Below are 24,165 nucleotides of genomic sequence, written 5' to 3'. Positions count from 1 at the left end.
GCTGTACGGACCTTCGGCCACTGGTGGCAATGTGCAGACCTCCGGCCACCGGTGGTGCTGCAGAGAACCTCCTGATAAACGCATGCGCAGTGCCGACAGCAGCGGTTGTTGGCGGTTCTCCGACTCGAGCGGAGGGGTGAGTGGGGTCTGATCTCGGCGGGTTTGTGTAAATTTGGGCCGGTTGGATTGGGAAAGGACCGGGCCCGAGCTCTGCCGGACGGCTGCAATCTTTTAGCTGCCGGAGCTGTTCGAGGGGTGATTGATAAGTTCGTGGCCTACGTTAGAAGGCCGAAAGTTATGTAGCTCTCGGTACATGTACGTGCAGTTCAACTCTTTGAGTGATTATGGAGAAAGTTTGAACAATAACTTTTGCGGGTTTTCTGTTTCAGATAATTGAAAATTGCTAGGTTTTCTAAAATCGACTCCTTCCACCTTAGGCCACGAATTTATCAATCATTGCCCTATTCATGTGATGAGCACGTACACAAATTGGGTGTCACACACACACACATATATATGTATGAATGGGGCTTTTTATAATGTCAAGCACTAAACCAAGATGAAAGAAAGATATATGAATTCCAGAGCTCCACAGAAACACAGTGATAGTTAAGACATTAACAAGATTATAGCCAGTCACTGCATTTCAGTATACAACTGGTACAATAAAACATATTTAATTTAATTTAATAATATGATAGTTTTTCACGATTGCATTCACCAATTATCATGAAATTGAATTATCAAGCAAGTGAAGTAATGTTTGCTTCGAAGCCATAGGGTTGTTAGTGAGAAAAATTTACTTTCGTTTTAGTGAGTAATCCACGGACCACCACAGTCACAGCTCCACGATTTCACCAGAAACGATCAAATATCCTATCCTAATGTTATTAGTGGTATTTTCCCCACCAGCCACCAACCCCTCTCCCTAACCCCCGCTGTTAAATTTCCTGCTTGTTTATTTTGACTTATTTTCTAACAGAAGTACTGGAGTGGTGCTCCGGTGAGCTCCGGCAGCACTGCACCCCTGTTTAGATCCAAGTAAAATGGACCCGGGGATCAAGCTGCCCTGGTTTATGAGGTGTTGAGTGAGTATTTCTGGTCTGAGATCAAATGTTTGTTTCTGGAGTTCCTTTGGAAGCAATGACTGCTAATCTGAGGAGAGAATGAGTTTGTATTCCATCCCTCATAAGGAGAGGCTGTGAGTAAATGGTCTGTTCTGTGTTTGAACCAGTAGAAATAGACCTGGGGGGTTCAGTGTTTGAACTGTGTTTGGAAATTCCTCTTCGCTGTCACCTGTCTGTCAGACAGTGGAAATCAAACAGAAACTCAACTTGCACTAAAAATCAAAAATTCTGAATCCATTCTGACAAAAGATTGTGAGCCTGAATCGTTAACTTTGTTGTTCTCCTCACAGCAGTTCCTTACCTGTTGAGCGATTCTGGTGTTCCGGTTTCTTTTTATTCCATTCACTCTGGAATGGTTTAAATTTCCTGATTGTCTGTTATACTTGGAAATGTGTTCAGTGCAGTTGTTGGTAACAAGGTTCACATGAATAATCTCAGGAATGATCGGCTTTATGTATGAGGAGCATTTGATGGTTCTGGGGCTGTGCTCAATGGAGTTCAGACGGGGGTGAAAGGGGAGGGGGTGGTTAAGTAAACCTACCGAATGCTGAAAAGCCTGGATACAGTGGACATGGAGAGGATGTTTCGATTAGACGGAGAGTCTGTGATCTGACAGCACAGGCTCAGAATAAAGATGCTTCCCTTTAAAACTGAGATGAGGTTCTTCAGCCAAAAGATGGCTGATCTGTGGGATTTGTTGCCACAGAGGTTGGTTGAGGCTGCCATTTGGGTATATTTATGACAGAGATTAATATACTCATGATTGCTAAGTAGCTTCAGGGTTACAGGAGGAAGGCAGGAATATGTTTGAATAAATCTCAGCCATGATTTTGTTAACATGCTTCATTATCTCTCATGTTAAAGTTAGACCTGCGGTGTGAGATTTATTTGTAGAAAAACCCACAACTGGAAGCAAACTGCGACTGAAGATGAGGGAACAGCAGCAAGTGAAGCAGCCCGAGGATTGAGAGCACCGACTGGAGAGAAACCCTTCTGACTCAGGGTTTCCAGTGATTCAGTCAGGAGAAAGTTTGGTGAGTCTCATTTACTCAAACACTGGTCCTTTAGACATTACGTATCTGTACAAAATAAAGTAGGGAATAGTTGAGGTGAGAATGAATGTATCAGTTAAGTCTGTCAGACCCAGTTGCAATCACTCCAGGTCTGGTAATGTACTGTCAGTGTCCCAGCTCTTTAAAGTCTCTCACATTCCCTCAGTGTTTGCTCATTTGAAGAGCTTGCATCTTCTGAAGTAGCTTTCGGTCGGTTCTGAGCGTGGAGAGGGAAAGAGGGGTGTTTATATTTACTATCTTGCAAAAAGAGGTAATTGTTTGAAATTACTTGCTGCAGACTCACTATACGCACCCTGTACATTCTCCACAAGATTATTGACATTCATGACAAGTAGCAATGGGTGTTACCCTGGGTAGCTTCAGGAGACATGGGCCTTGATTCCAATAAACAACCTCCCATCATCACCATCTGCTTCCTACCATCGAGCTGTTCCCAGACTCTGGGCTCTGTGACAAACACAACGTTAGCAAGATTAGACAGTAATTAATATAAAGAGAGATTTGTTGCTTCCTGAAAGCTGTCTGATGCAATGGACCAGATCCTCCTTTGCTCACAACTTAATTTCCCCTCGGACCCATCCTCCCGGGTCACACTGTGTCTGATAACCTACATCCACAACCTCCCTCCACCTGCCAGTAGCCCCATAACTTTCCCACCATTTACCCCTCATCCATACAGGTAAACAGATCCTCGTTACCCACATCCACTCTCACAGCTTGGGGAACCAGAACTAACTGATCCTATATTCCCGGCCCAGACTGTCCAGCCGTCTGGCTCGGTCCCGGCCCTTTCCCACTGCAACTGCCCTTCGATTTACACAAACCCGAGATCAGCTCCTTCCTCATCGCCGCCCAACCAGGAGAACTGCGGGCATACAGTTGGGGTCGGCACTTTGCTGTAATAGGCAGGCGTTCCCCATGGCACCACCAGTGGCCGGAGGTCAGAGGGACAACGTAAAGGATTTGGATGTTGTGTTCTTTCACTGTGACATCGCCGAACTCTGCATTAACTCCATCCAGTCAAGCCTGAACGAACTTCAACGACCAACAAGTATAATTCCTCGCAGCGATCAGCTATCTGAATGTTTCACTCACTGTTAGAGGAAGGGGTACCGACACTGTCGGGGTGTTTAGCTTGCCATCAGTTCCATCAACCAGATCATTGGCATATAACATGAAAGGAATCGTTCCCAATGTAGAACCCTGTGGAACTCCACTAGAAACTGGTAGCCAGCCAGAAAAGGCTGTCAGTATTCCCACTCATTTCCTCCTGCCAATCCTCCTTTTTCCTGAAATAACATAGGCTCAGAGCTTGTTAAGGAGCCTCATGTGTGGCATCTTATCAAAGGTCTGAAAATCCAAGTACACAACATCAACCAATTCTCATTTGTCTACCCTGCTTATTAGTTCTCAAAGCATTCCAACAAATTTATCAGGCAAGATGTTCCCTTGAGGAAACAATGCAGACTCCGGCCTATTTTATCTTGTGCCTCCAAGTACCCCGAACTGACATACTTAATGATCGACTCCAACATCTTTCAAACCACTGTCAGTCTAAGTGGCCTATAGTTTCCTTTCTTCTGCCTCTCTCCCTTCTTGAAGAGTGGAGTGACATTTGCAATGTTCCAGTCTTCCAGAGCCATTTCTGAATTCAGTGATTCTTGAAGGATCATTAGTAATGCCTGCACAATCTCTCCGGCCACCTCTTTCAGAACTGTGGGTGTAAACCATCTGGTCCAGGTGACTTATCTGCCTTCAGATCTTCAGTTTCCAAAGAACCTTCTCTCTTGCTGTGGTCCCTTCTGTACAGGTCCCACCTTCCCTGGAAGAGAACCAGGGAACCAAAAATCTTATCCCCTCCCCTTCCCTCCCCCCTCCACATGCCTGATGTCATGCATGGGTTTGCCACACTGGGGTCTGACATGTACGCGGTTCCTTACGTCTGTGGGGTTTTTTCTCGTGGTTGTGCAGTTTGATCTTTCTTCCGTTCAGACAAAGGAGTGGGATCTAATGTCACGTCCTCTCATTGTGGTTGGGCATTTTTTTCATTGACTCCATTCCACTGTTACAACTTGCTGAAGTGCAGCCAGTGTTTCGAGGTATATAACCCGATTAATGCAAGAGGGAAGCCTTTTCTGTTTTTACAGGCTTCTCAGACATTTGTACACCTCAGTGAAATCTCCCTCCTGAAGTTCCAGAGGAGAAGCTCAGTCTGTCTAATATTTCCACACAGTTAAAGTGGGGAATCATTTATTATTGTCATGTATCGAGGTTCAGTGAAAATCTTGTCTTGCATACCATTCTCTCAGATCAACACATTACAACAGACCAATAACCACACCACAAGCAGTTCTTTACTTTATCCTTATGACTAGTTTATTTGTTTGAACTCAGCTGGTGAGAAGCTCGGAGCCAAGCATCAGAGAGACAGAATTCCTCTCCCTCTGGCGGCCCGTGATGAACCTCTGTCTAACATGCAGAAGCGTTACAGTTTATAGAACTAGTGAAAAAAAGAGAACTTTAGTTCAACTGGTACTCCCAACAAGTCTGTTGGAGCAAAACTTAATTTCTTAGATAATGGAGTGCACAACATCAGACTTTTAATTACAAAGGAATGTTCTGTCCAATCCTTCTCAGTTATTCTCTTTCATTAGACAAAGGAGGGAACTTAGTTCAGTTCGTGTCTCATGAGAACTCAGCTCTACATAACGTTCCCACGAGACTGCTGTGAGCCATTAATCTAAACTACTAGACAGGTATATGGAGGAATTTAGGGTGGAGGGTTATATGGGGGGCAGGTTTTAAGGGTCGGCACAACATTGTGGGACGAATTGCCTGCACTGTGCTGTATAGTTCATTGTTAAACAAGCTGCAAGCAGATTCCTCAGTGAAGGATAAAACAGAAATTTGCACACTACCCGTTATTTACAAGAGTCATAGAACATAGAATAGTACAGCGCATTACAGGCCATTCTGCCCACAATGTTGTGCCGACCCTCAAACCCTGCCTCCCTTATAACACACCCCTCCACCTTAAATTCCTCCATATACCTGTCTAGTAGTGTCTTAAACTTCACTAGTGTATCTGCCTCCACCATTGACTCAGGCAGTGCATTCAACGCACCAACTACTCTCTGGCTGAAAAACCTTCCTCTAATATCCCCCTTGAACTTCCCTCCCCTCACCTTAAAGCCATGTCCTCTTGTACTGAGCAGAGGTGCCATGGAGAAGAGGTGCTGGCTATTCACTTTATCTATTCCTCTCAATATCTTGTACACCTCTATCATGCAAGAAGGAAGCCTTTTCTGTTTTTTTCGGGCTTCTCAAGCATTTGTACACTTCAGTGAAATCTCCCTCCAGAAGTTCCAGAGGAGAAGCTCAGTCTGTCCAATATTTCCACACAGTTAAAGTGGGGAATTGTTTATTATTGTCATGTACCGAGGTTCAATGAAAATCTTGTCTTGCATACCATCCTCTCAGATCAACACATTACAACGGACCAAAAACCACACCACAAGCAGTTCCTTCTCTCTTCCTTCTCCATCTTCCATCTTCCTTCTCTCCAAAGAGTAAAGCCCTAGCTCCCTTAATCTCTGATCATAATGCATACTCTCTAAACCAGGCAGCATCCTGGTAAATCTCCTCTGTACCCTTTCCAATGCTTCTACATCCTTCCTATAGTGAGGCGACCAGAACTGGACACAGTACTCCAAGTGTGGCCAACCAGAGTTTTAGAGACCTGCATCATTATGTCACGACTCTTAAACTCTATCCCTCGACTTACGAAAGCTAACACCCCATAAGCTTTCATAACTATCCTATCTACCTGTGAGGCAACTTTCAGGGATCTGTGGACATGTACCCCCAAATCCCTCTGCTCCTCTACACTACCTAGTATCCTGCCATTTACTTTGTACTCTGCCTTGGAGTTTGTCCTTTCAAAGTGTACCACCTCACACTTCTCCGGGTTGAACTCCATCTGCCACTTCCCAGCCCACTTCTGCATCCTATCAATATCTCTCTGCAATCTTCGACAATCCTTTATACTGACAACAACACCACCAACATTTGTGTCATCTGCAAACTTGCCAACCCACCCTTCTACCCCCACATCCAGGTTGTTAATAAAAATCATGAAAAGTAGAGGTCCCAGAACAGATCCTTGTGGGACACCACTAGTCACAACCCTCAAATCTGAATGTACTCCCTCCACCACGACCCTCTGCTTTCAGCAGGCAAGCCAATTCTGAATCCACCTGGCCAAACCTCCCTGGATCCCATGCCTTCTGACTTTCTGAATAAGCCTACCGTGTGGAACCTTGTCAAATGCCCTACTAAAATCCATGTAGATCACATCCATTGCACTATCCTCATCTATATGCCTGGTCACCTCCTCAAAGAATTCTATCAGGTTTGTTAGACATGACCCACCCTTCACAAAGCCATGCCCTCTGTCCCTGATCAGACCATGATTCTCTAAATGCCCATAGATCCTATCTCTAAGAATCTTTTCCAACAGCTTTCCCACCACAGACGTAAGGCTCACTGGTCTATAATTATCCGGAGTATCCCTACTACCTTTTTTGAACAAGGGGACAACATTCGCCTCCCTCCAATCCTCCGGTACCGTTCCCGTCGACAACATTGATATGATCCTAGCGAGAGGCTCAGCAATCTCTTCCCTCGCCTCGTGGAGCAGCCTGGGGAATATTCCATCAGGCCCCGGGGACTTATCTGTCCTAATGTATTTTAACAACTCCAGCACCTCCTCTCCCTTAATATCAACATGCTCCAGAACATCAACCGCACTCATAATGTCCTCACCATCATCAAGTTCCCTCTCATTGTTGAATACCGAAGAGAAGTATTCATTGAGGACGTCGCTCTCTTCCACAGCCTCCAGGCACATCTTCCCACCTTTATCTCTAATCGGTCCTACCTTCACTCCTGTCATCCTTTTGTTCTTCATATAACTGGAGAATGCCTTGGGGTTTTCCCTTACCCTACTCATCAAGGCCTTCTCATGGCTCCTTCTTGCTCTTCTCAGCCCCTTCTTAAGCTTTCTTGCTACCCGATATTCCTCAATAGACTCATCTGATCCTTGCTTCCTAAACCTCATGTCTACTGCCTTCTTCCACCTGACTAGATTTTCCACCTCACTTGTTACCCATGGTTCCTTCACCCTAACATTCTTTATCTATCTCACCGGAACAAATTTATCCCTAACATCCTGCAAGTGATCCTTAAACATCGACCACATGTCCATAGTACATTTCCCTGCAAAAACATCATCCCAATTCACACCTGCAAGTTCTAGCCTTATAGCTTCATAATTTGTCCTTCCCCAAATAAAAATTTTCCTGTCCTCTCTGATTCTATCCTTTTCCATGATAATGCTAAAGGCCAGGGAGCGCTGATTACTGTCCCCCAGGTGCTCACCCACTGAGAGATTTGTGACCTGACCCGGTTTGTTACCTAGTACTAGATCTAGTATGGCATTCCCCTCCCAGTCGGCCTGTCAACATACTGTGACAGGAAAACATCCTGGACACACTTAACAATCTCTGCCCCATCTAAACCCTTGGAACTAATCAGGTGCCAATCAATTTTAGGGAAGTTAAAGTCACCCATGAGAACAAACCTGTTATTTTTGCACCTTTCCAAAATCTGCCTCCCAATCTGCTCCTCGGTATCTCTGCTGCTACCAGGGGGCCTATAGAATACCCTCAATAGAGTAACTGCTCCCTTCCTGTTCCTGAGTTCCACCCATACTGACTCAAAAGAGGATCCTGCTATATTGCCCACACTTTCTGCAGCTGTAATAGTATCCCTGACCAGTAATGCCACCCCTCCTCCCCTTTTCCCCCCTCTCTATCCCTTTTAAAGCACTGAAATCCATGAATATTGAGAATCCATTCCTGCCTGGTGCCAGCCAAGTCTCTGTAATGGCCACTACATCATAATTCCATGTATATATCCAAGCTCTCAGTTCATCACCTTTGTACCTGATGCTTCTTTCATTGAAGTACACACACTTTAGCCTTTCTACCTTACTACCTTTACACCCTTTATACTGCTTCTCTTTCTTCAAAGCCTCTCTATATGTTAGATCTGGCCTTACTCCATGCACTTCTTTCACTGCTCTATTGCTCCGGGTCCCATCACTAGAATCCATTCCTTACGTCCCCTAATACTCTTAAAACTTCATCTCCTGAGTGTGGTAGCAGATGGTTGCCTCTCTGACTGGAAGCCTGTGACTAGTGATGTCCCTCAGGGATCAGTGCTGGATCTGTTGTTGATTGTCATCTATATCAGTAATCTGGATGATAGTGTGGTTAACTGGATGATCAAATTTGTGGATGACACCAAGATTGGGGTGTAGTGGACAGTGAGGAAGACTATCATGGCTTGCAGTGCGATCTGGATCCGCTGGAAAAATAGTTTGAGAAATGGAAAATGGAATTTAATGGAGACGAGTGTGAGGTGTTGCACTATCAGGGTAGGTCTTACACAGTGACTGGTCGGACATGGAGGAGTGTTGTTGAAGAAAGGGATCTGGGATTATAGGTCTATATTTCACTGAAAGTGGTGTCACAGTTCGATAGGGACGGAAAGAAAGATTTTGGCACATTGGCCTTCGTAAACCAAAGTACTGAGTACAGCAGATGGATGTTATGTTGACTTTCTACAAGACATAGGTGAGGCCTAATTTGGAGTATTGTGTGCAGTTTTGCATTATGCAGGAAGATGTAAAAGAGGTTGAAAGAGTTCAGCGAATATTCACTAGGATGCTGTGAGGTCTGGAGGGCTTGGGTTATAAGGAGAGATTGAACAGGTCTGGGCTTTTTTGCCTTGGAATGTAGAAGATTGAGGGGAGATTTGATGGAGGTAGAGACATGGAAGCATAGAAAACCTACAGCACAATACAGGCCCTTTGGCCCACAAATTTGTGCCAACCATGTCCCTACCTTAGTAATTTCTAGGCTTACCTACAACCCTCTATTTTTCTAAGCTCCATGTATCTATCCAAAATTCTCTTAAAAGACCCTGTCATATCTGCCTCCACCTCCGTTGCCAGCAGTCCATTCCATGCACTCACCACTCTGAGTAAAAAACGTACCCCTGACATCTCCTCTGTACCCACTCCCCAGCACCTTAAACCTGTGTCCTCTTGTGGCAACCATTTCAGTTCTGGTATACCAAAATTATGAGTGTTATACAAACGTTTGTAGTTGGGGTAGAGGCAAGCTGGCTTTTTGCACTGAGATGGAGTGGGACTACAACCGCAAGCCATGGATTAAGGGTGAAAGGTGAAACACTAAGGGAAACTTCTTCAGACAGACAGTCATCCAGGCGTGGAATGAGCAGACTCCCAGCTGTTGCATGCGAGCTGAATTTCAACATTTAGTAAGTTTTTATAGGTACCTGAATGGTGGAGGTACGTGAGTAGACAGTTTACATAGTTCAACACAAGCTAGCTGGGCCAAAGGGCCATTTTCTGTGTTGTACTTTCCTATGACTCTGATAAGAACATGAAATAATACTAATATTCATTTAACTGCTGTGCTGACCAATCATTCATCTGGGCAGGAAATGTTTACATGGCTTTAAAGCTGTGGCACTTTAAATTGACAGTAGGTAAAAGAAAATCTCAGCTGCACATCAACAAAGGCTATTTGTGTGAGAGTATTTCAGTTACTGTGGGGCCAGGCACCCATGCAGCTCAGTGGGAACAGGGAATAATACCAATGGAGAGAGTCAAACTGAGCCAGGTCACAAATTGGTGATGGCAGAAATGCCCCATTATAGAGACAGGAAGAGTGTCAGAGTTTGATGGTCATTCCAGATACCAGCACTGTGCCCAGTCAGGAGATGATTTCTCTCTCCAACTTGTGTTGAACCTCACTGTAACCAGAGCAAACCTTGGCAACTCAAGTGATCTCATCTGAAATGTTCTTCACCCATTGATGGATTTTGTAAATCTTTTTACAGGTTAAAAATGACAAGGAATTTGTCTGTGGGAATCTTGAACACAGGATGCTAGTTTTGCTGCCTCTGTCCAGATATTTAAGAAGTGGAGCAAGGGATTCACTCGATCATCCTTCCTGCTCAGGTTGTGGGGAGGGATTCACTTGATCATTTGACTGACGCCTGTCAGTTTACACAGGGGAAAGGCCGTTCACCTTTTCAAACTGGGGATTCAAGGTCATCTCATGAAGATAAATCAGCAAGTTCACACTGGGACAAGGTCATTCAACTGTTCTGTGTGTGAGAAGGGATTCAGTCAGTCATCCCACCTGTGGACACACCAGTCAGTTCACACTGGGCAGCGGCTGGTCATCTGCTGAATTTGTGGGGAAGGATTAACTCGGTCATCTGACCTAATGGCTCACCAGCGAGTTCACACCGGGGAGCGTCCGTTCACCTGCTCAGACTGTGGGAAGGGATTCACATCGTCATATTTCCTACTGGGGCACAAGTCAGTTCACACCGGAGAGTGGCCATTCACCTGCTCAGTCTGTGGGAAAGGATTCACACAGTCATCTCACCTACTGAGACACCAGTCAGTTCACACTGGTGACTGGCCATTCACCTGCTCAGTCTGTAGGAAGGGATTCGCTCAGTCATCTGAACTGAAGGTACATCAGAGAGTTCACACTGGAGAGAGGCCGTTCACATGCTCAGACTGTGGGAAAGGATTCACAACGTTAGCTAGCCTACAGGCACACCAGCGAGTTCACACTCGGGAGAGGCCATTCACCTGCTCAGACTGTGGGAAGGGATTCACTCAGTCATCTCAACTGAAGGTACACCAGCGAGTTCACACTGGGGAGAGGCCGTTCACCTGCACAGTTTGTGGGAAGAGATTCACTTGCGCATCCCATGTACTGAGACACCAGTCAGTACACACCGGGGAGTGGCCATTCATCTGCTCAGTCTGTGGGAAGGGATTCACTGAATCATCCTCCCTACAGGGACACCAGTCAGTTCACACTGGGAAGTGGCGGTTCACCTGCTCAGACTGTGGGAAGGGATTCAATCGGTCATCTCACCTACTGAGACACCAGTCAGCCCACACAGGGAAAGGGCCGTTCACCTGCTCAAACTGTGGGAAGGGATTCACTCAGTCATCTCTACTGAAGATACATCAGCGAGTTCACACTGGGGAGAGGCCGTTCACCTGCTCAGACTGTGGGAAGGGATTCATTTCGTCATCCCAACTGAAGGTACATCAGCGAGTTCACATTGTGGAGAGGCCATTCACCTGCTCAGAATGTGGGAAGGGATTCACACAGTCATCTCACCTATTAAGACACCAGTCAGTTCACACTGGAGAGTGGCCATTCACCTGCTCAGTCTGTGGGAAAGGATTCACACAGTCACATCGCCTACAGAAACACCAGTCAGCCCACACAGGGAAATGATCGTTCACCTACTCAGTCTGTGGGAAGGAATTCACTCAGTCATCTCAACTGAAGTTACACCAACGAGTTCACACTGGGTAGAGGCCGATCACCTGCTCAGACTTTGGGAAGAGATTCTCTCAGTGAAATCAACTAAATGTGCATCATTGAGTTCACACTGGGGAGAGGCCGTTCACCTGCTGTGAATGTGGGGAAGTGATTCACTCAGTCATCCCACCTACAGAGTCACCAGTCAGTTCACACTGGGGAGAGGCCGTTCACCTGCTGTGAATGGGGGAAGTGATTCACTTAGTCATCTAACCTTATGTAACTCTTGCCTCAGTTGGCAGCTTAATATTGGGGGTGATAGCCCCCCAGCCCGGCCAAACTTAAGAAATCTCGTTTGGGTGGATGCTGTGTGATGTGTCCCCTGTTACAAATCAGTTCCCCGAAATTACAAACAGTACACAATGTGCGATTAAATGATTGAGCTTTATAATTCTTACTTTGACTATAGGGTTAGTAAAGTAAACAAAGAAAAATGGCCCTCTCTCTCCATTCACGTCTTCTCATCTCTCCCTAGCGAAAGACCACAAATTCTCTCTTCCAGACTCACAAGAAAGAACGTTTCTCTCATTGGATAGCCCAGCACTCCAAAACCCTGTTATCTCTAGTCTTAACCTAAACATTGCTGCTACAGAGAAACCATTACCTCAGCAGTGAAACATTGCAGAGAGGCCATTACATGAGCAGTGAAACCTTACAGCATGTTACACTTGCAGAGTTCTCAGATTATTAATGTTAACTGCATATATAAAATGGCTTCTCTGGCACTAGAATGAAATGACTTCTTTGTAGGTAACTGATGAGGTAATGTTCTGTTTAGTTGAAATGTTTGGGTTATAATTATTGATAACAGAGGAACTAACCAGTGGAAGCAATGTTGTTCTATCTGTATGTGTGGGAACCTGGAGTGAGTGCGCGGGTTTTTCGGGATGAGAACCGAAGAGGAAGGACGTACTGGACGAGCTCTGGTCAACCACTGAGGTTGGTCCCAGGCGGCAGGTCGAGGAGGTGGGAGATCGAACGGTGGAACGAAGGCTTCGATAATTGAGCTCCAACGATTTTTTGGCTCCCTCTTCTTTCCTTGTATATCGTATTGCTGTTAATTACCTAGCTCCAGTAAGATTTATAAAGTGTATTCTGTAAAACATACATTATATGCTGTCTGATATTGTATGTGCAAGTTTGTACCAGTGTGCGTTACACAGTATCTACGCAAACGGGAGACACGGTTTGGCGGGTGGATGGGTTTCTCCCTCGACAAACACAAGCCAATAGCCCTAAGCATTACACTTGGATGTCCCTCAGAATTTTTAAACAAATACTTAAAACAAGCCATGTCTAGTTACGGGTTGGATGTATAAAGTCTTTGTACAGCGTTATGTTTTATAATACCCTTCTGTTAAGCTTGTTTCAGCCAATCGACCCCCCCCCCCCACCTCTGCACAGTTAAGCAGAAATATATATGTCAAATGTTCAATTGAAATCATAAGCTTTCGATGTTCCTTACTCTGGCATCAGCTTTCCATGAGATTAATATGTTCATACTCATACAACATTCCATAATAAATGACTTGCAACGGAGTTCTGCAGTACTGTTGCTCAACCAAAAGTATATGTCCACCAGCATTTAGTTCTGTTAGACTTTCCTATTAAAACAATATCAGGCTTATGAGTATTAAACACCTGACAAAATGAATAAGTAATATAAAAATAATCAAGGTCAATAAACTTCAAGACATGTCCAAACATAAGGAGCACTTTACCTCCAGCACCGTCAATTTAGTGTGAACAGATATTTCAATCCATTTCTGAGCTCCTCTCTAAATTTCCTGTGTAAGTGTGTTGATACACGTGTTGGTGCAGGTTCTAAGGAACTGCATCAGGAATCCAACTTGCTGCAAGATATATACTGGGGTATTCAAATATTTGTCTTTGTACGAATAATTCTGCACTTGCCAGTCCATGGATTGCATGACATAGCGAAACCGCAGATATATGAAATTGGCTGATAAAGCAAACAAGAGAATCATGGATTTTCTTCGGTTCTTCAATTCTGGATCATTATCATTCGCGCTGTTCCGGAGTCCTCGACGGACTCTGTTTGCCAAAACGATGTGTTTGACTGTTAAAACCTTAAACAATAGAATTAAACAGATTGCTAATAATGGTGTGAAGATACAGTCAAATTGTTTGTAACCTTTCCACTCTGGTGACGTTAAATATTCTGAGGTGAAGACACAGCGCCATGGAACGTTGTTTATTATGACCTCTGGCTCCACTATAAAGTAAAACGGGATGCACCTTGCACAGCTCACTACAACAACGGTCGCTATAACAGCAGTTGCGGTTCTCTCCGTGCAGTATCTTTCACGTAGCTTTTAACAACGTATTGCAACAAGATGATCGAATGTGAAACCGACTGTCAGCCAAACGGAACAGTCCATGGTGGCAATACTGAGCAGAAGTATCAGAGCGCAGATCGGTGTAATGAACAGGAAATCAGCGTAGCTATAAATTATGTTAGACTGTTCCATGATAGCTGTAACCATAACCCCCACGAGATCCGCTGTTGCCATTCCTACCAAGTAACGTGTGATGCATTTCGAGAGTCCACACTTTCCTCGAGAAAGGATCACAATCGCCATTATATTTACTGTAAGTAAAAGAAGAAAATGTCATCTGTGTGTGGAAAGTGCTTATTATTTGCTCCATATTACTCGGTAAATTAATGAATGTTTGGAGTTCCGCAGGTCCTATGCTGATTCAGCTTGGAATCAGAGAATGGAAACTCAGTCCGCCAGAGCCCCACATCTGCACAGCGGTAGAGCGGATTGTCTCCAGTTTGCAAAACAAGATATGGCTGAATCCCGAGCAATCTGTAAACACCAACCAGGCCAGTCAGAACATGTGTTAGGGGACATGTGAACATGTGTCAGAACAGTTGAGCGGGCGCAGAAAGAACACAAATCTAGTAACTCACCAAGAATACTAACTGCTGCAAGTACGGGATAGTAAACGCCCATTATGTAGTAAATAGCCGGATATCTCATTTTCAACGTTAAGTAGAGATCAGTCAATCGGCCAAGAAACTGTGTGTACTGTTGAGTCGTTAAATGAATTTATATGCAGCAAAGTGGGAGTTCGCTGAGCTAATTAGTGTCACAACGTTGTCAGCTACAGATCAGTGAACAAATACCCCGGTCTATGTTTGCATATTGTGTCACAATGCAATGGTTTTCGGTCCTTCCGAGATATTACATTTATTGCAATATTTTTTCGACACTTCAAAGGAGTTGCTGCAAAATTCATTTTTCCGTTGAGATTTTCGTTTCTTATACTAAATATTGTATCCAAACTTGGAACAGCCCGTCACCATACACACAATAGGAATAGATTTGACAATGTTTACACACACGGACGTGTAATGACAAAGCCATTGTACTCCTCACTCCAGGATCTCTGATCACATTTCCACAATCTGCTGATGATCTGAGTGGATTAATCTCAGAAATGCCAGTAGAGAGGAAGGAGGAAACGACTCCAACCCACACTGACACGGACGGAAGTAAAGCTTCCTCTAACCAGTATCTTGTTGGCATGGAAACACGAATTAGAGAACAGTAGAGTACACAAATTCTGGTTCGGGTAAGAAGTCCTTCGTTGTGTTCCGACAGAGCAGTTTGTCATTCTCTGGATCTCCATGCCTGGCACATCTAATGATTTACTGCCGTCTGTTCTACTTACCGAGGGAGTTCCCCTCCGTGACTCTGACCTCAATTTACATACTGACTAAAGCAGATGTTAAGCAAACCCCCCGAGGTATTGACTGCTAGAATTATCAAACGAAACACCCTACAATGTAGACTTTCAACACTTTGTCGATTTCCATGAGGCTTGACTGAGGACTTTTCTGTCCTGCAATGATGAACGAATCACCTGCAGCAGCAGAGAATCCAACATATTAAGATTAGGAGCGCCTACCATCCGAACCCTAGACCACATTTCCGGAGTATGATCACCTGGCCGTATGCCTCCGTGCTGCATTCTTACAGAATCTAAACTCCAGAGTTAAGTACAACAAAGAGCAGGTATTTGACCGTACTGGAGAGGTTACAGGATTGTTTCGAGGCTGTTTTCCGGACTTTAAAGATAGAATATTTAAAGAATGTGTCCCAGAAAACCATTCAAAATCTTCCCCACCTCGAAGCTCTCTGTGAATCACAATATCCGCAGACAGATGTGAAGGTGAAGACCCGGACCAAGCACGATCGTCACAGATGGGTGCTTTATGACGTTGTGGGACACTCGGGTCCGTGGCTGAAAGACGATGGTATTCTGGAGGTTAATATCGAAGATACCCAATCTATCGTGTCCGAAAGACAATGCCATGAGCATTGTGGATTGGGAAAAGCAGGTCAGTACTCGACCTCAAGAGGGAGAATTTGTGGAATGACTAAGGGATGGCTTTTTAGAACAGTTTGTTGTTGATCCCACTAGGGGATCGCTGTGCTGAATTAGGTGTTGTGCAATGATCCGGATGTGATAAGAGACCTTAAGGTTAAGGAACCCTCAGAGAATGGTGATCACAATATAATCAAGTTCACATTGAAATCTAAGAGGGAAAAATAACAGCTAGTGTATCGGTATTTCAGTGGAATAAAGAAAATTACAAAGGCACTGGAGGGGAACTGGCTGAAAGTTGACTGGAAAGGAACATTTGCAGGAAGGATGTCAGAGTAGCAATGGCTGCATTTTCTACAAAACATGAGGGTGTCATGGTCCGCGTGAAATCCGTGTACCGGTTCACGGTCCGGTCCGTGGAGTCCGCATTCCAGACTCCGGGTCTTTCGGCTGTCCCTTGTTTCAGTTGGGCTTAATCATAGGCACCTGATGCTCGTCTTGGAGCTGGGAATATAAGTGGCCCTGGGTTCGAGTTCGGGGGCTATTGCGTCTTATCAGTAACCCATTCTCTCTTCTGTGGGGTAAGTCAGGCCATCTTGAGGCTGGACTGTTCCCTTCTCTGGCCACCCCCCCCCCCCCCCGCCTTTCTGTAGCGCTTGGCTGAAGCTTCGCCTGGAATCCCGCCCACAACTCTAAATACAAGTAGCAGAGAGCATACAGGAGTGATGAGCAGGAACCTAGATTAAATATAGATATTGTTGGTCTGTTCTACTAGAGCAACAGCGAAAACCACCATCAGATTCACTGAGGCCATTGCAACCAGGTACCGGGTGATGCATTTGGAGAGTCCGCATTTTCCCCGAGATAGGATCACAATCCCCGGTAAATTAACCTCAAGAAATTGGAAAGCAAAATAGAAATATTGTCAGCGGCAACTCCCTCAATGCCCCATGGATATGGTCTGTTTGGAAGTGGATAGCGGCAGTCCAGAGTGTGCGGTCTCCGTCACTGCACTCCGGCTGCAGGACAATGACGCTTGTGAATGTCAGTGCATTGGCGACATTCCCACCGTTCAGAACAAAGAATCTGTTCCAGACTCACGTACCGGTAAACGGGAGATCGTCCCAGTAAATACCATTTCAATTATTAAAGGTGAAATACTAATGGGATTGTTTGCAGCGGTGAAAAGTGGAATCAAAAGATTCAATATCGGCACGAACGTAATTGACAAATAAAAAATCACTTCGATCAAATTACGAAAATGAAAATAAAACAATCAGATGCCTGAACCCTCAATTCTGGAAAAACATTTCAGCCGACGGTAGCATCTATGCTCAGTAACAGTGTGGATACCGCAGCGCAGTAACGACGGCACCATACATAACGTAACCAGCTCCGGCATCTTACCGGGGACACCAACCGCTACAAGTGTGGGATGTAGTAAATCGCCGGGTATCCCATATAACATCAGAAGCAGCGTTCAGTTGTACGGAGCGTTTCAGCTGCTCAGATGGACTGGGAATCGGTTTCGCAAACTTTTATTGAGGTGAGAGCAATTCCACTGAGGTAATCAGCGTGGCTATCACGTCAGGGACATTAGTGACAACCAACTACACAAACACCTACGTTAAACTATTTATACTCACTCTCTCGCCGTATCATGAATTTGGCTCCTCAAGGGATGTTGCAATCTATTTACTTTTGAACAATTTATAATGTGCGTTTTTTTCATGCTATTTTCCATGATACCTGGCTTCAGCTATTTAAGTAGGACGTTTTTTATATCTGTGTTGCTTTTAAAGTAGACATTCATCGTGAAGTCGATTTATTTTGTAAGATTTGATGGAGCACATTCGCTTCTGAAATTGAAGGAACGGAGTTTGTCCTGGCTGGGAATAGACTGCACTTCTTTATTGAAGAGGAACACTCGTTCATCTCTTCTTTCGTTCCCTCCAGCCATTCCGGGCGTTTTGAATGATGGAAATCACAGTGAGAGCTGAGATACATTACAATAAAATACACTCACTTATGTTCCTCCAAAGACATTAAAATATCCACAGCGATATTTCAGCGACTTGCAAGAAAAAAAACGGAGCGTGTATTCGGAAAATTAGCGAGGGCTGTTGACAGTTTGAAGAACAATATGGGCTGTTTGGCACGAACCTGACCCGTGCCGGTGAAAGACCTGACCACCCCATACCCGTGTCGGGCAATGCAGTCTGTTTAACTTTAAATATATTCTCAAACCTGTCACAATTCTACCACTCTTTCGCCAGCTATTCGCTGTTTGCATAGAAGTAGCAAGTGAAATCTGTGAACTATCCGCAGGTTCCTAAGCTGTTCTATTATTTGCCACAAAGTTGCATTTTTTTCTCCTGACTTACTGTTAGTTATATTGCCTTTCGAGCGTCACTATGAGTCTGTGCAGAACAGCGGAAGTGTTCAAGCTCACCTGTCAATCACACTTCTTCCTGCTCCTGCAGTGAACCACTCCGTGACTATTGTGATATTCGTACCGACGACAGTGCCTCGGCTGATTGGAGAAAGTCTCACCACTCTGTTTCCATTGTAGAACTCTTACTAATGTGCGGCCCTCGTTTGACTCGAGAAAGTATCACCTCTGCCTTCAAATTCATCCTTCCAAAATGAATCACTCCGTAACGTTCCGGGTGAATCTCCATCTGTATCTTTTCAGATCTGCTCTCCGTCCTGTCATTGTACTGTTGTAATCTGTGACAACCTTCAGCACTATCCATGTTTCCACCAACTTCTACGTCATTGCAAATTCAATCACTCACCCTTCACTTCCTTATTCACATCATTTTTAAAGCTCAGAAATCTGGGGGTCTCAGAACAGATCTCTGCGGGACATTACCGGCACCAACATCCAGGGAGAAAACGCTCCATCCACAACTACCCTCTGCCTTCTTGGGCGTCAGTCCTGAATCCACAAGACGACTTTCCCAGGATACCAAGCCTTCTGAAATGTCCTACCATGGTTACCCGAAAGTATAACTGTCACACCCTCACTGAATTGAACCAGGCTCGTGAGACATGATCTGCCCCTCACAAATCCATACTGATCCTCCAAAACCAGGAAATGGTTCTCCGGATTCTCGAAAATCTTGTTTCTAAGAATATTCTCCGATAATTTGCCCGTCACTGAAGTAGGAATCACAGTTTCCCGCAGTCACCCAGGGTTTCTCCCGAACACTCAAGAGGACTTACCTGTTCTAATGATTTTTTTTTTCAGAAGTTCCAGCACATCCTCTCTTTTAACCTCGATATGTTGTCGCACATCGGGCCGTTTAAGGCTGTCCTCACAAATGTCCCTCTCATTGGTGAGTACTGAACTGAAGTCTTCATTCAGGACCTGCCCTTCTTCCCCGGACTTCAGGGGCTTGTTTCATCTTCTATCCCCGACCGGTCCTACACTCACTCTGGTCATCTTTTTCTTCACATACATCTAGAATGGCTTGGGGTTTCCTTTAAAACTACTGCAGACCTTTTGTAGATGTTTCTATTTATCCAAATTTCATTCTTCAGTTTGTTCCCGGCTACTTTGTAAATCTACAGTCATGTCTGATCGTTGCTTTCCAATCCTGAGGTCAGCTTCCTAAAGCTTATTTCTTCCTCTGGACCAGATGTCAAACGAAATAACCCGAAAACTAAACAAGTTATTGAGTCATTATGGAAACGCCACAAACTGCTTCACTTCTCTGTTATCGTTATTATAAATTTAATTATTCAAGAGGCAATTTGTTTTCAACTGCTGGCGTTCATGTTACCAGGATGGACAATCACCTTATACAGAACACATTCCTCGTTATTAATGTCATTAAGTGGTTAAGCTATCAATCTCCCACTACAGATATGCACTTACCTTTTCAATTTTCTTAGAGTGCTTTTCCTCAAAACTGCGAATTCTCTCAATCTGCATTCCTGGGTATTTGAAATACTAAAATAAAGAAGCCTTTGGAATTTCATTTGCAACTTCAACCAAGTTCGACTCGGATATTATTACTGTTACTTACATAACAACCAGTTTATTGTCAACGCATATCTCATCCCATTTTTCAGCTCGTCTCTGAACTTCCTCTGCGTCAGGCCGTAGATGCAAGTGTTGGAGCAGGTACTGAGATACCTTAACATAGCACCACATTGATGCAAGATGTATATCGAAGTTCTCAAATATTTGTCTGCAAAGGAAAGAATCACCGCTTGCCATTTCATAGAGTGTATTAAATAGGACATCCACAGTAAACTGAAATTACCCGACAGAGCGAACAACATATTAATAGACTTTCTCTGGTTCTCCACCACGGTCTTTTTGATTTTCAGTATTACTGCAGGGTCCCTTGCGGACCCTATTTGCCGCTATAATGTGTCTCGCTGTAAAACCGTTACAAAGAAAGATTGAACATTTTTTTAATAGCGGTGTGGTGATGCTGTCAACAAACTCGTAGACCTTCCACACTGATAAAGTGAAGTTTTCAGATATGTGGACGCAACACCAAGGTGCATTGTTAATTATTACATCATGCTCCACTATAATTTAAAACAGGATACACCTCACAACTCCCACAATCGCAACTATTACTATTACTACAGTCGCTACTCTTTCTGTACAGTGTCGCTTCCGAAGTTTCCGCCAGAAAATCGCAATGTAACAATCAAATGTGAAAACAACTGTGAGCCGAACCGAGCAGTCCAGGCTTGGAAATTTAAACAGGAAGTTCAGAGCGCAAACCGGCGTAAAGTGCAAGAAGCTGGCGTACAAGTAGAGATTACTGATGTCCTGCACAGTAACTGCAAGGACAACCACAATGAGATCTACCGCAGCTATTCCCATAAGGTAGCGAGTGATACATTTGAAGAGCCCAAATTTAAACAGGAAGTTCAGAGTGCAAACCGGCGTAAAGTGTAAGAAGCTGGCGTACAAGTAGAGATTATTGATGTCCTGCACAGGAACTGCAAGGACAACCACAATGAGATCTGCCGCAGCCATTCCCATAAGGTAGCGAGTGATACATTTGGAGAGTCCACATTTAAACAGAAAGGTCAGAGCGCAAACCGGCGTAAAGTGCAAGAAGCTGGCGTACAAGAAACAGCTTTAGAGTAAAATAAAGGAAAGGAGCCCCTTGCAAAAGTTTGGCCACACCAAGACCCTTTAGCAAGGTCGCACCTTAATTAGCTTGTTAGGGCTATGGCCTATTCACAGTCATTGTTAGGAAAGTCCAGGTGATGCAAATTTCAAAGCTTTATAAATAGTCTGACTCCTCAAACCTTGTCCCAACAATCAGCAGCCACGGGCTCTTCTAAGCATCTGCCTATAACGCTGCAAATTAAAATAAATTATGCCCTCAAAGGAGGAGAAGGCTATAAGAAGACAGCAAAGCGTTTTCAGGTTGCCGTTTCCTCAGTTCGTAATGAAATTTTAAAAAATGGCAGTTAACAGGAACGGTGGAGGTCAAGTTTCTGTTTCTAAGACCAAGAAAACGTTCCGAGAGAAATGCTCGTAGGATTGCCAGAAAGGCAAACCAGAAACCCCATTTGACGGCAAAAGACCTTCAGGAAGATTTAGCAGACTCTGGAGTGGTGGTGAACTGTTCTACTGTGCAGCGACACCTGCACAAATTTGACCTTCGTGGAAGAGTCATCAGAAGAAAATCTTTCCCGCATCCTCCCCACAAAATTCAGCGCCTGAAGTTTTCAAAGGAATATCTAAAGAAGCCTGATGCATTTTGGAAACAAGTCATGTGGATGCATGAAGTTAAAATAGAACTTTTTGGTAGCACTGAGCAAAGGTATGTTTGGAGAAAAAAAGTGCAGAATTTCATGAAAAAAACACCGCTCCAACTGATAAGCACGGGAGAAGTTCGATCATGCTTTGGGCATGTGTTGCGGCCAGTGGCACGGGGAACATTTCACTGGTAGAGCGATGAATGAGTTCAATTAAATACCAGCAAATTCTGAAAGGAAACATCACACCCTCAGTAAACAAAAAACCTGAAGATTAAAAGAGGATGGCTTCTACAACAGTATAATGGTCCATAACGTATCTCAAAATCCACAATTGACTACGTCAACAGCGCAATTTGAAGGTTTTGTCATGGCTCTCGCAGTCCTCCCAGCTAAACATAATCGGAAATCTGTGGATAGATCTCAAAAGAGCAGTGCATGAAAGACGGCCCAAGAATCTCTCAGAACTAGAATCCTTTTGCAAGGAGGAATGGGAGAAAAACTTCCAAACAAGAATAATTGAAAGGCACTTTGTTGGCTACAGAAAGCGTTCTTAAACTGTGATACGTGTCAAAGGGGGTGTTACTAAGTACTGAACATGCAGTGTGTCCAAACTTTTGCTTGTGGTCCTTTTCCGTTTTTCTTATTTTGAAACTGTAAAAGATAGAAATTTAGAAAAAAATCTTGCTTAAAATGTTGAATAAATGTGTCATCTTTAACTTTATGCCTTTTGGAAATCAGTTCATCATTTACTCGCTTAGCTATTCACAGTAACAGAAATTTTGACCTGGGGTGCCCAAACCTTTGCATGCCACTGTATGAGCTCCTGCTGCTGAACAGCTGATCCAGCGCTAACAGCGAACCAGGAGGCGAAGCAGTACTTCTCTGGTGCGCGGCCAGAAACAACAGGCTGATGGTTTGCACCGATATAAAGCCATTCAAGCCAGGAGAGGAGGATTTTTTAGCAGCAAGGAATCGTCTCCTGAGAGTTGAGCGCCGCAGATTAGCACTGCGCTAGGTAGACAGTTAGTAGTTAATAAGTCTATTAACAGCGTGACATAGAGGCTGGTCAGGGATTACATTTGCAGCTTCCTACCACCCAAACAGAACACCGCCCACCCCCCTCCATTTCTCAATTCGCCTACCCACTCAGCCGATTGACAGATGACGCAATGGCAACTGCTCTACATGCCGTTCTTATTCATCCGGAGAAGAAGAATTTCAATGTGTGAATGCTGTTCTTGGACTACAGTTTAGCTTTCAACACCATAATTCCATCCACGCTCGACAGGAATCTCAGAGACCTCTGCCTTGACCCTGCCTTGTGCATGTGGATCCTGTACTTCGTGTCGTATCGCCAGCAGTTTGTAAGAGTGTTCTCCCTGGGGGCTGCGTACTGAGTCCTCTATTCTATTCCCTGTATAACCATGACTCTATCGCTTCCCACAGCTCCAATCTGCTAATTACATTTGCCGCAGATACTGCATTGTTTGGCCTTATCTCAACAATAACTAGGTGGCATACAGGGAAGAAGTCATCACCCCGACACAGTGGTGTCAAGAAAACAATTTCTCCCTCAATGTTGCAAAAACGGAGGAGATGATTGTAGATTACAGGAGAAATGGAGACGGACGCCTCTTCCACTTCAGACGGTTGATGGACCCCTATGGGCCCCTAATTTCAAAGCACTTTCTACAGAGGCACAATTGAGAGCATCTTAACCGGCTGGATCACTGTCATCTATGGGTACTGTACCTCCCGTAATAGCAGGACTCGTCAGAGAGTGCAGCGGATAGCCCAGCGCATCTGTAGTTGTGAACTTCCCATGATTCAGGACGTTTACAAGGACAGGTGTTTAAAAAGTGCCGGTAGGATCATTGGGGGACCCAAGCCATCTAAATCTCAATCTATTCCACCTACTACCATCCGGGACACGGTACCGCAGCATGAAAGTCAGGACCAATAGGCTTCGGGACATCGTCATCCATCAGGCCAACAGGCTTTTAAAACTCACGCTGATTTGAGTGTACTGGATATTGCATTGACTGTTCTATTTACTATAATGATTATAAGTTACTATGATTGCTGTTACGAACTCGTGACACGTGACAGTGGTACCCTTGTCACGTGACTGGGGTTGAAGTTATACTGGACTTGAGGTAATGGTCTTGTGATGGCGGAGTGACGTCATTTTCCCGCCAGTAGAGATCATGTGACAGGTTTTTTTTACAGGGTATAAGAGGAGGACCCCACCCTGTGGGGAGGGGCAGTTCGTGGCTGGATTTGCCAAGCTGACTTCATGCCACTGCGTGATTTAATGTGATGTCGCAGTTTAGTTGAAAAATGAAGTTT

The 24,165-nt window shown here is 44.5% G+C and overlaps 1 protein-coding gene across 4 annotated transcripts; it reads left to right on the top strand.

Annotated features, from left to right (window-relative positions):
* Positions 1-77: 77 nt before the first annotated feature.
* Positions 78-12,819, top strand: LOC140724112 (uncharacterized). 4 transcript variants are annotated; one of them, XM_073038595.1, is made up of 4 exons: positions 82-136; positions 983-1,088; positions 1,992-2,161; positions 10,193-12,819. In XM_073038595.1, exon 4 carries the CDS (start codon positions 10,585-10,587, stop codon positions 11,623-11,625), a length of 1,041 nt encoding a protein of 346 aa, XP_072894696.1. In that variant the 5' UTR covers positions 82-136; positions 983-1,088; positions 1,992-2,161; positions 10,193-10,584; the 3' UTR covers positions 11,626-12,819. The 4 variants fall into 4 exon arrangements, with proteins under 4 accessions (XP_072894699.1, XP_072894696.1, XP_072894698.1 ...); XM_073038598.1 differs by lacking the exon at positions 983-1,088 and having other exon boundaries at positions 78-136; positions 1,996-2,161; XM_073038597.1 differs by lacking the exon at positions 983-1,088 and having other exon boundaries at positions 83-136.
* The last annotated feature ends 11,346 nt before the right edge of the window (positions 12,820-24,165 follow it).

The sequence above is a fragment of the Hemitrygon akajei genome, unplaced genomic scaffold (assembly GCF_048418815.1).
Source record: "Hemitrygon akajei unplaced genomic scaffold, sHemAka1.3 Scf000163, whole genome shotgun sequence".
Lineage (NCBI taxonomy): Eukaryota > Metazoa > Chordata > Chondrichthyes > Myliobatiformes > Dasyatidae > Hemitrygon > Hemitrygon akajei.
This window is presented reverse-complemented; position numbering and strand designations above follow the sequence as displayed.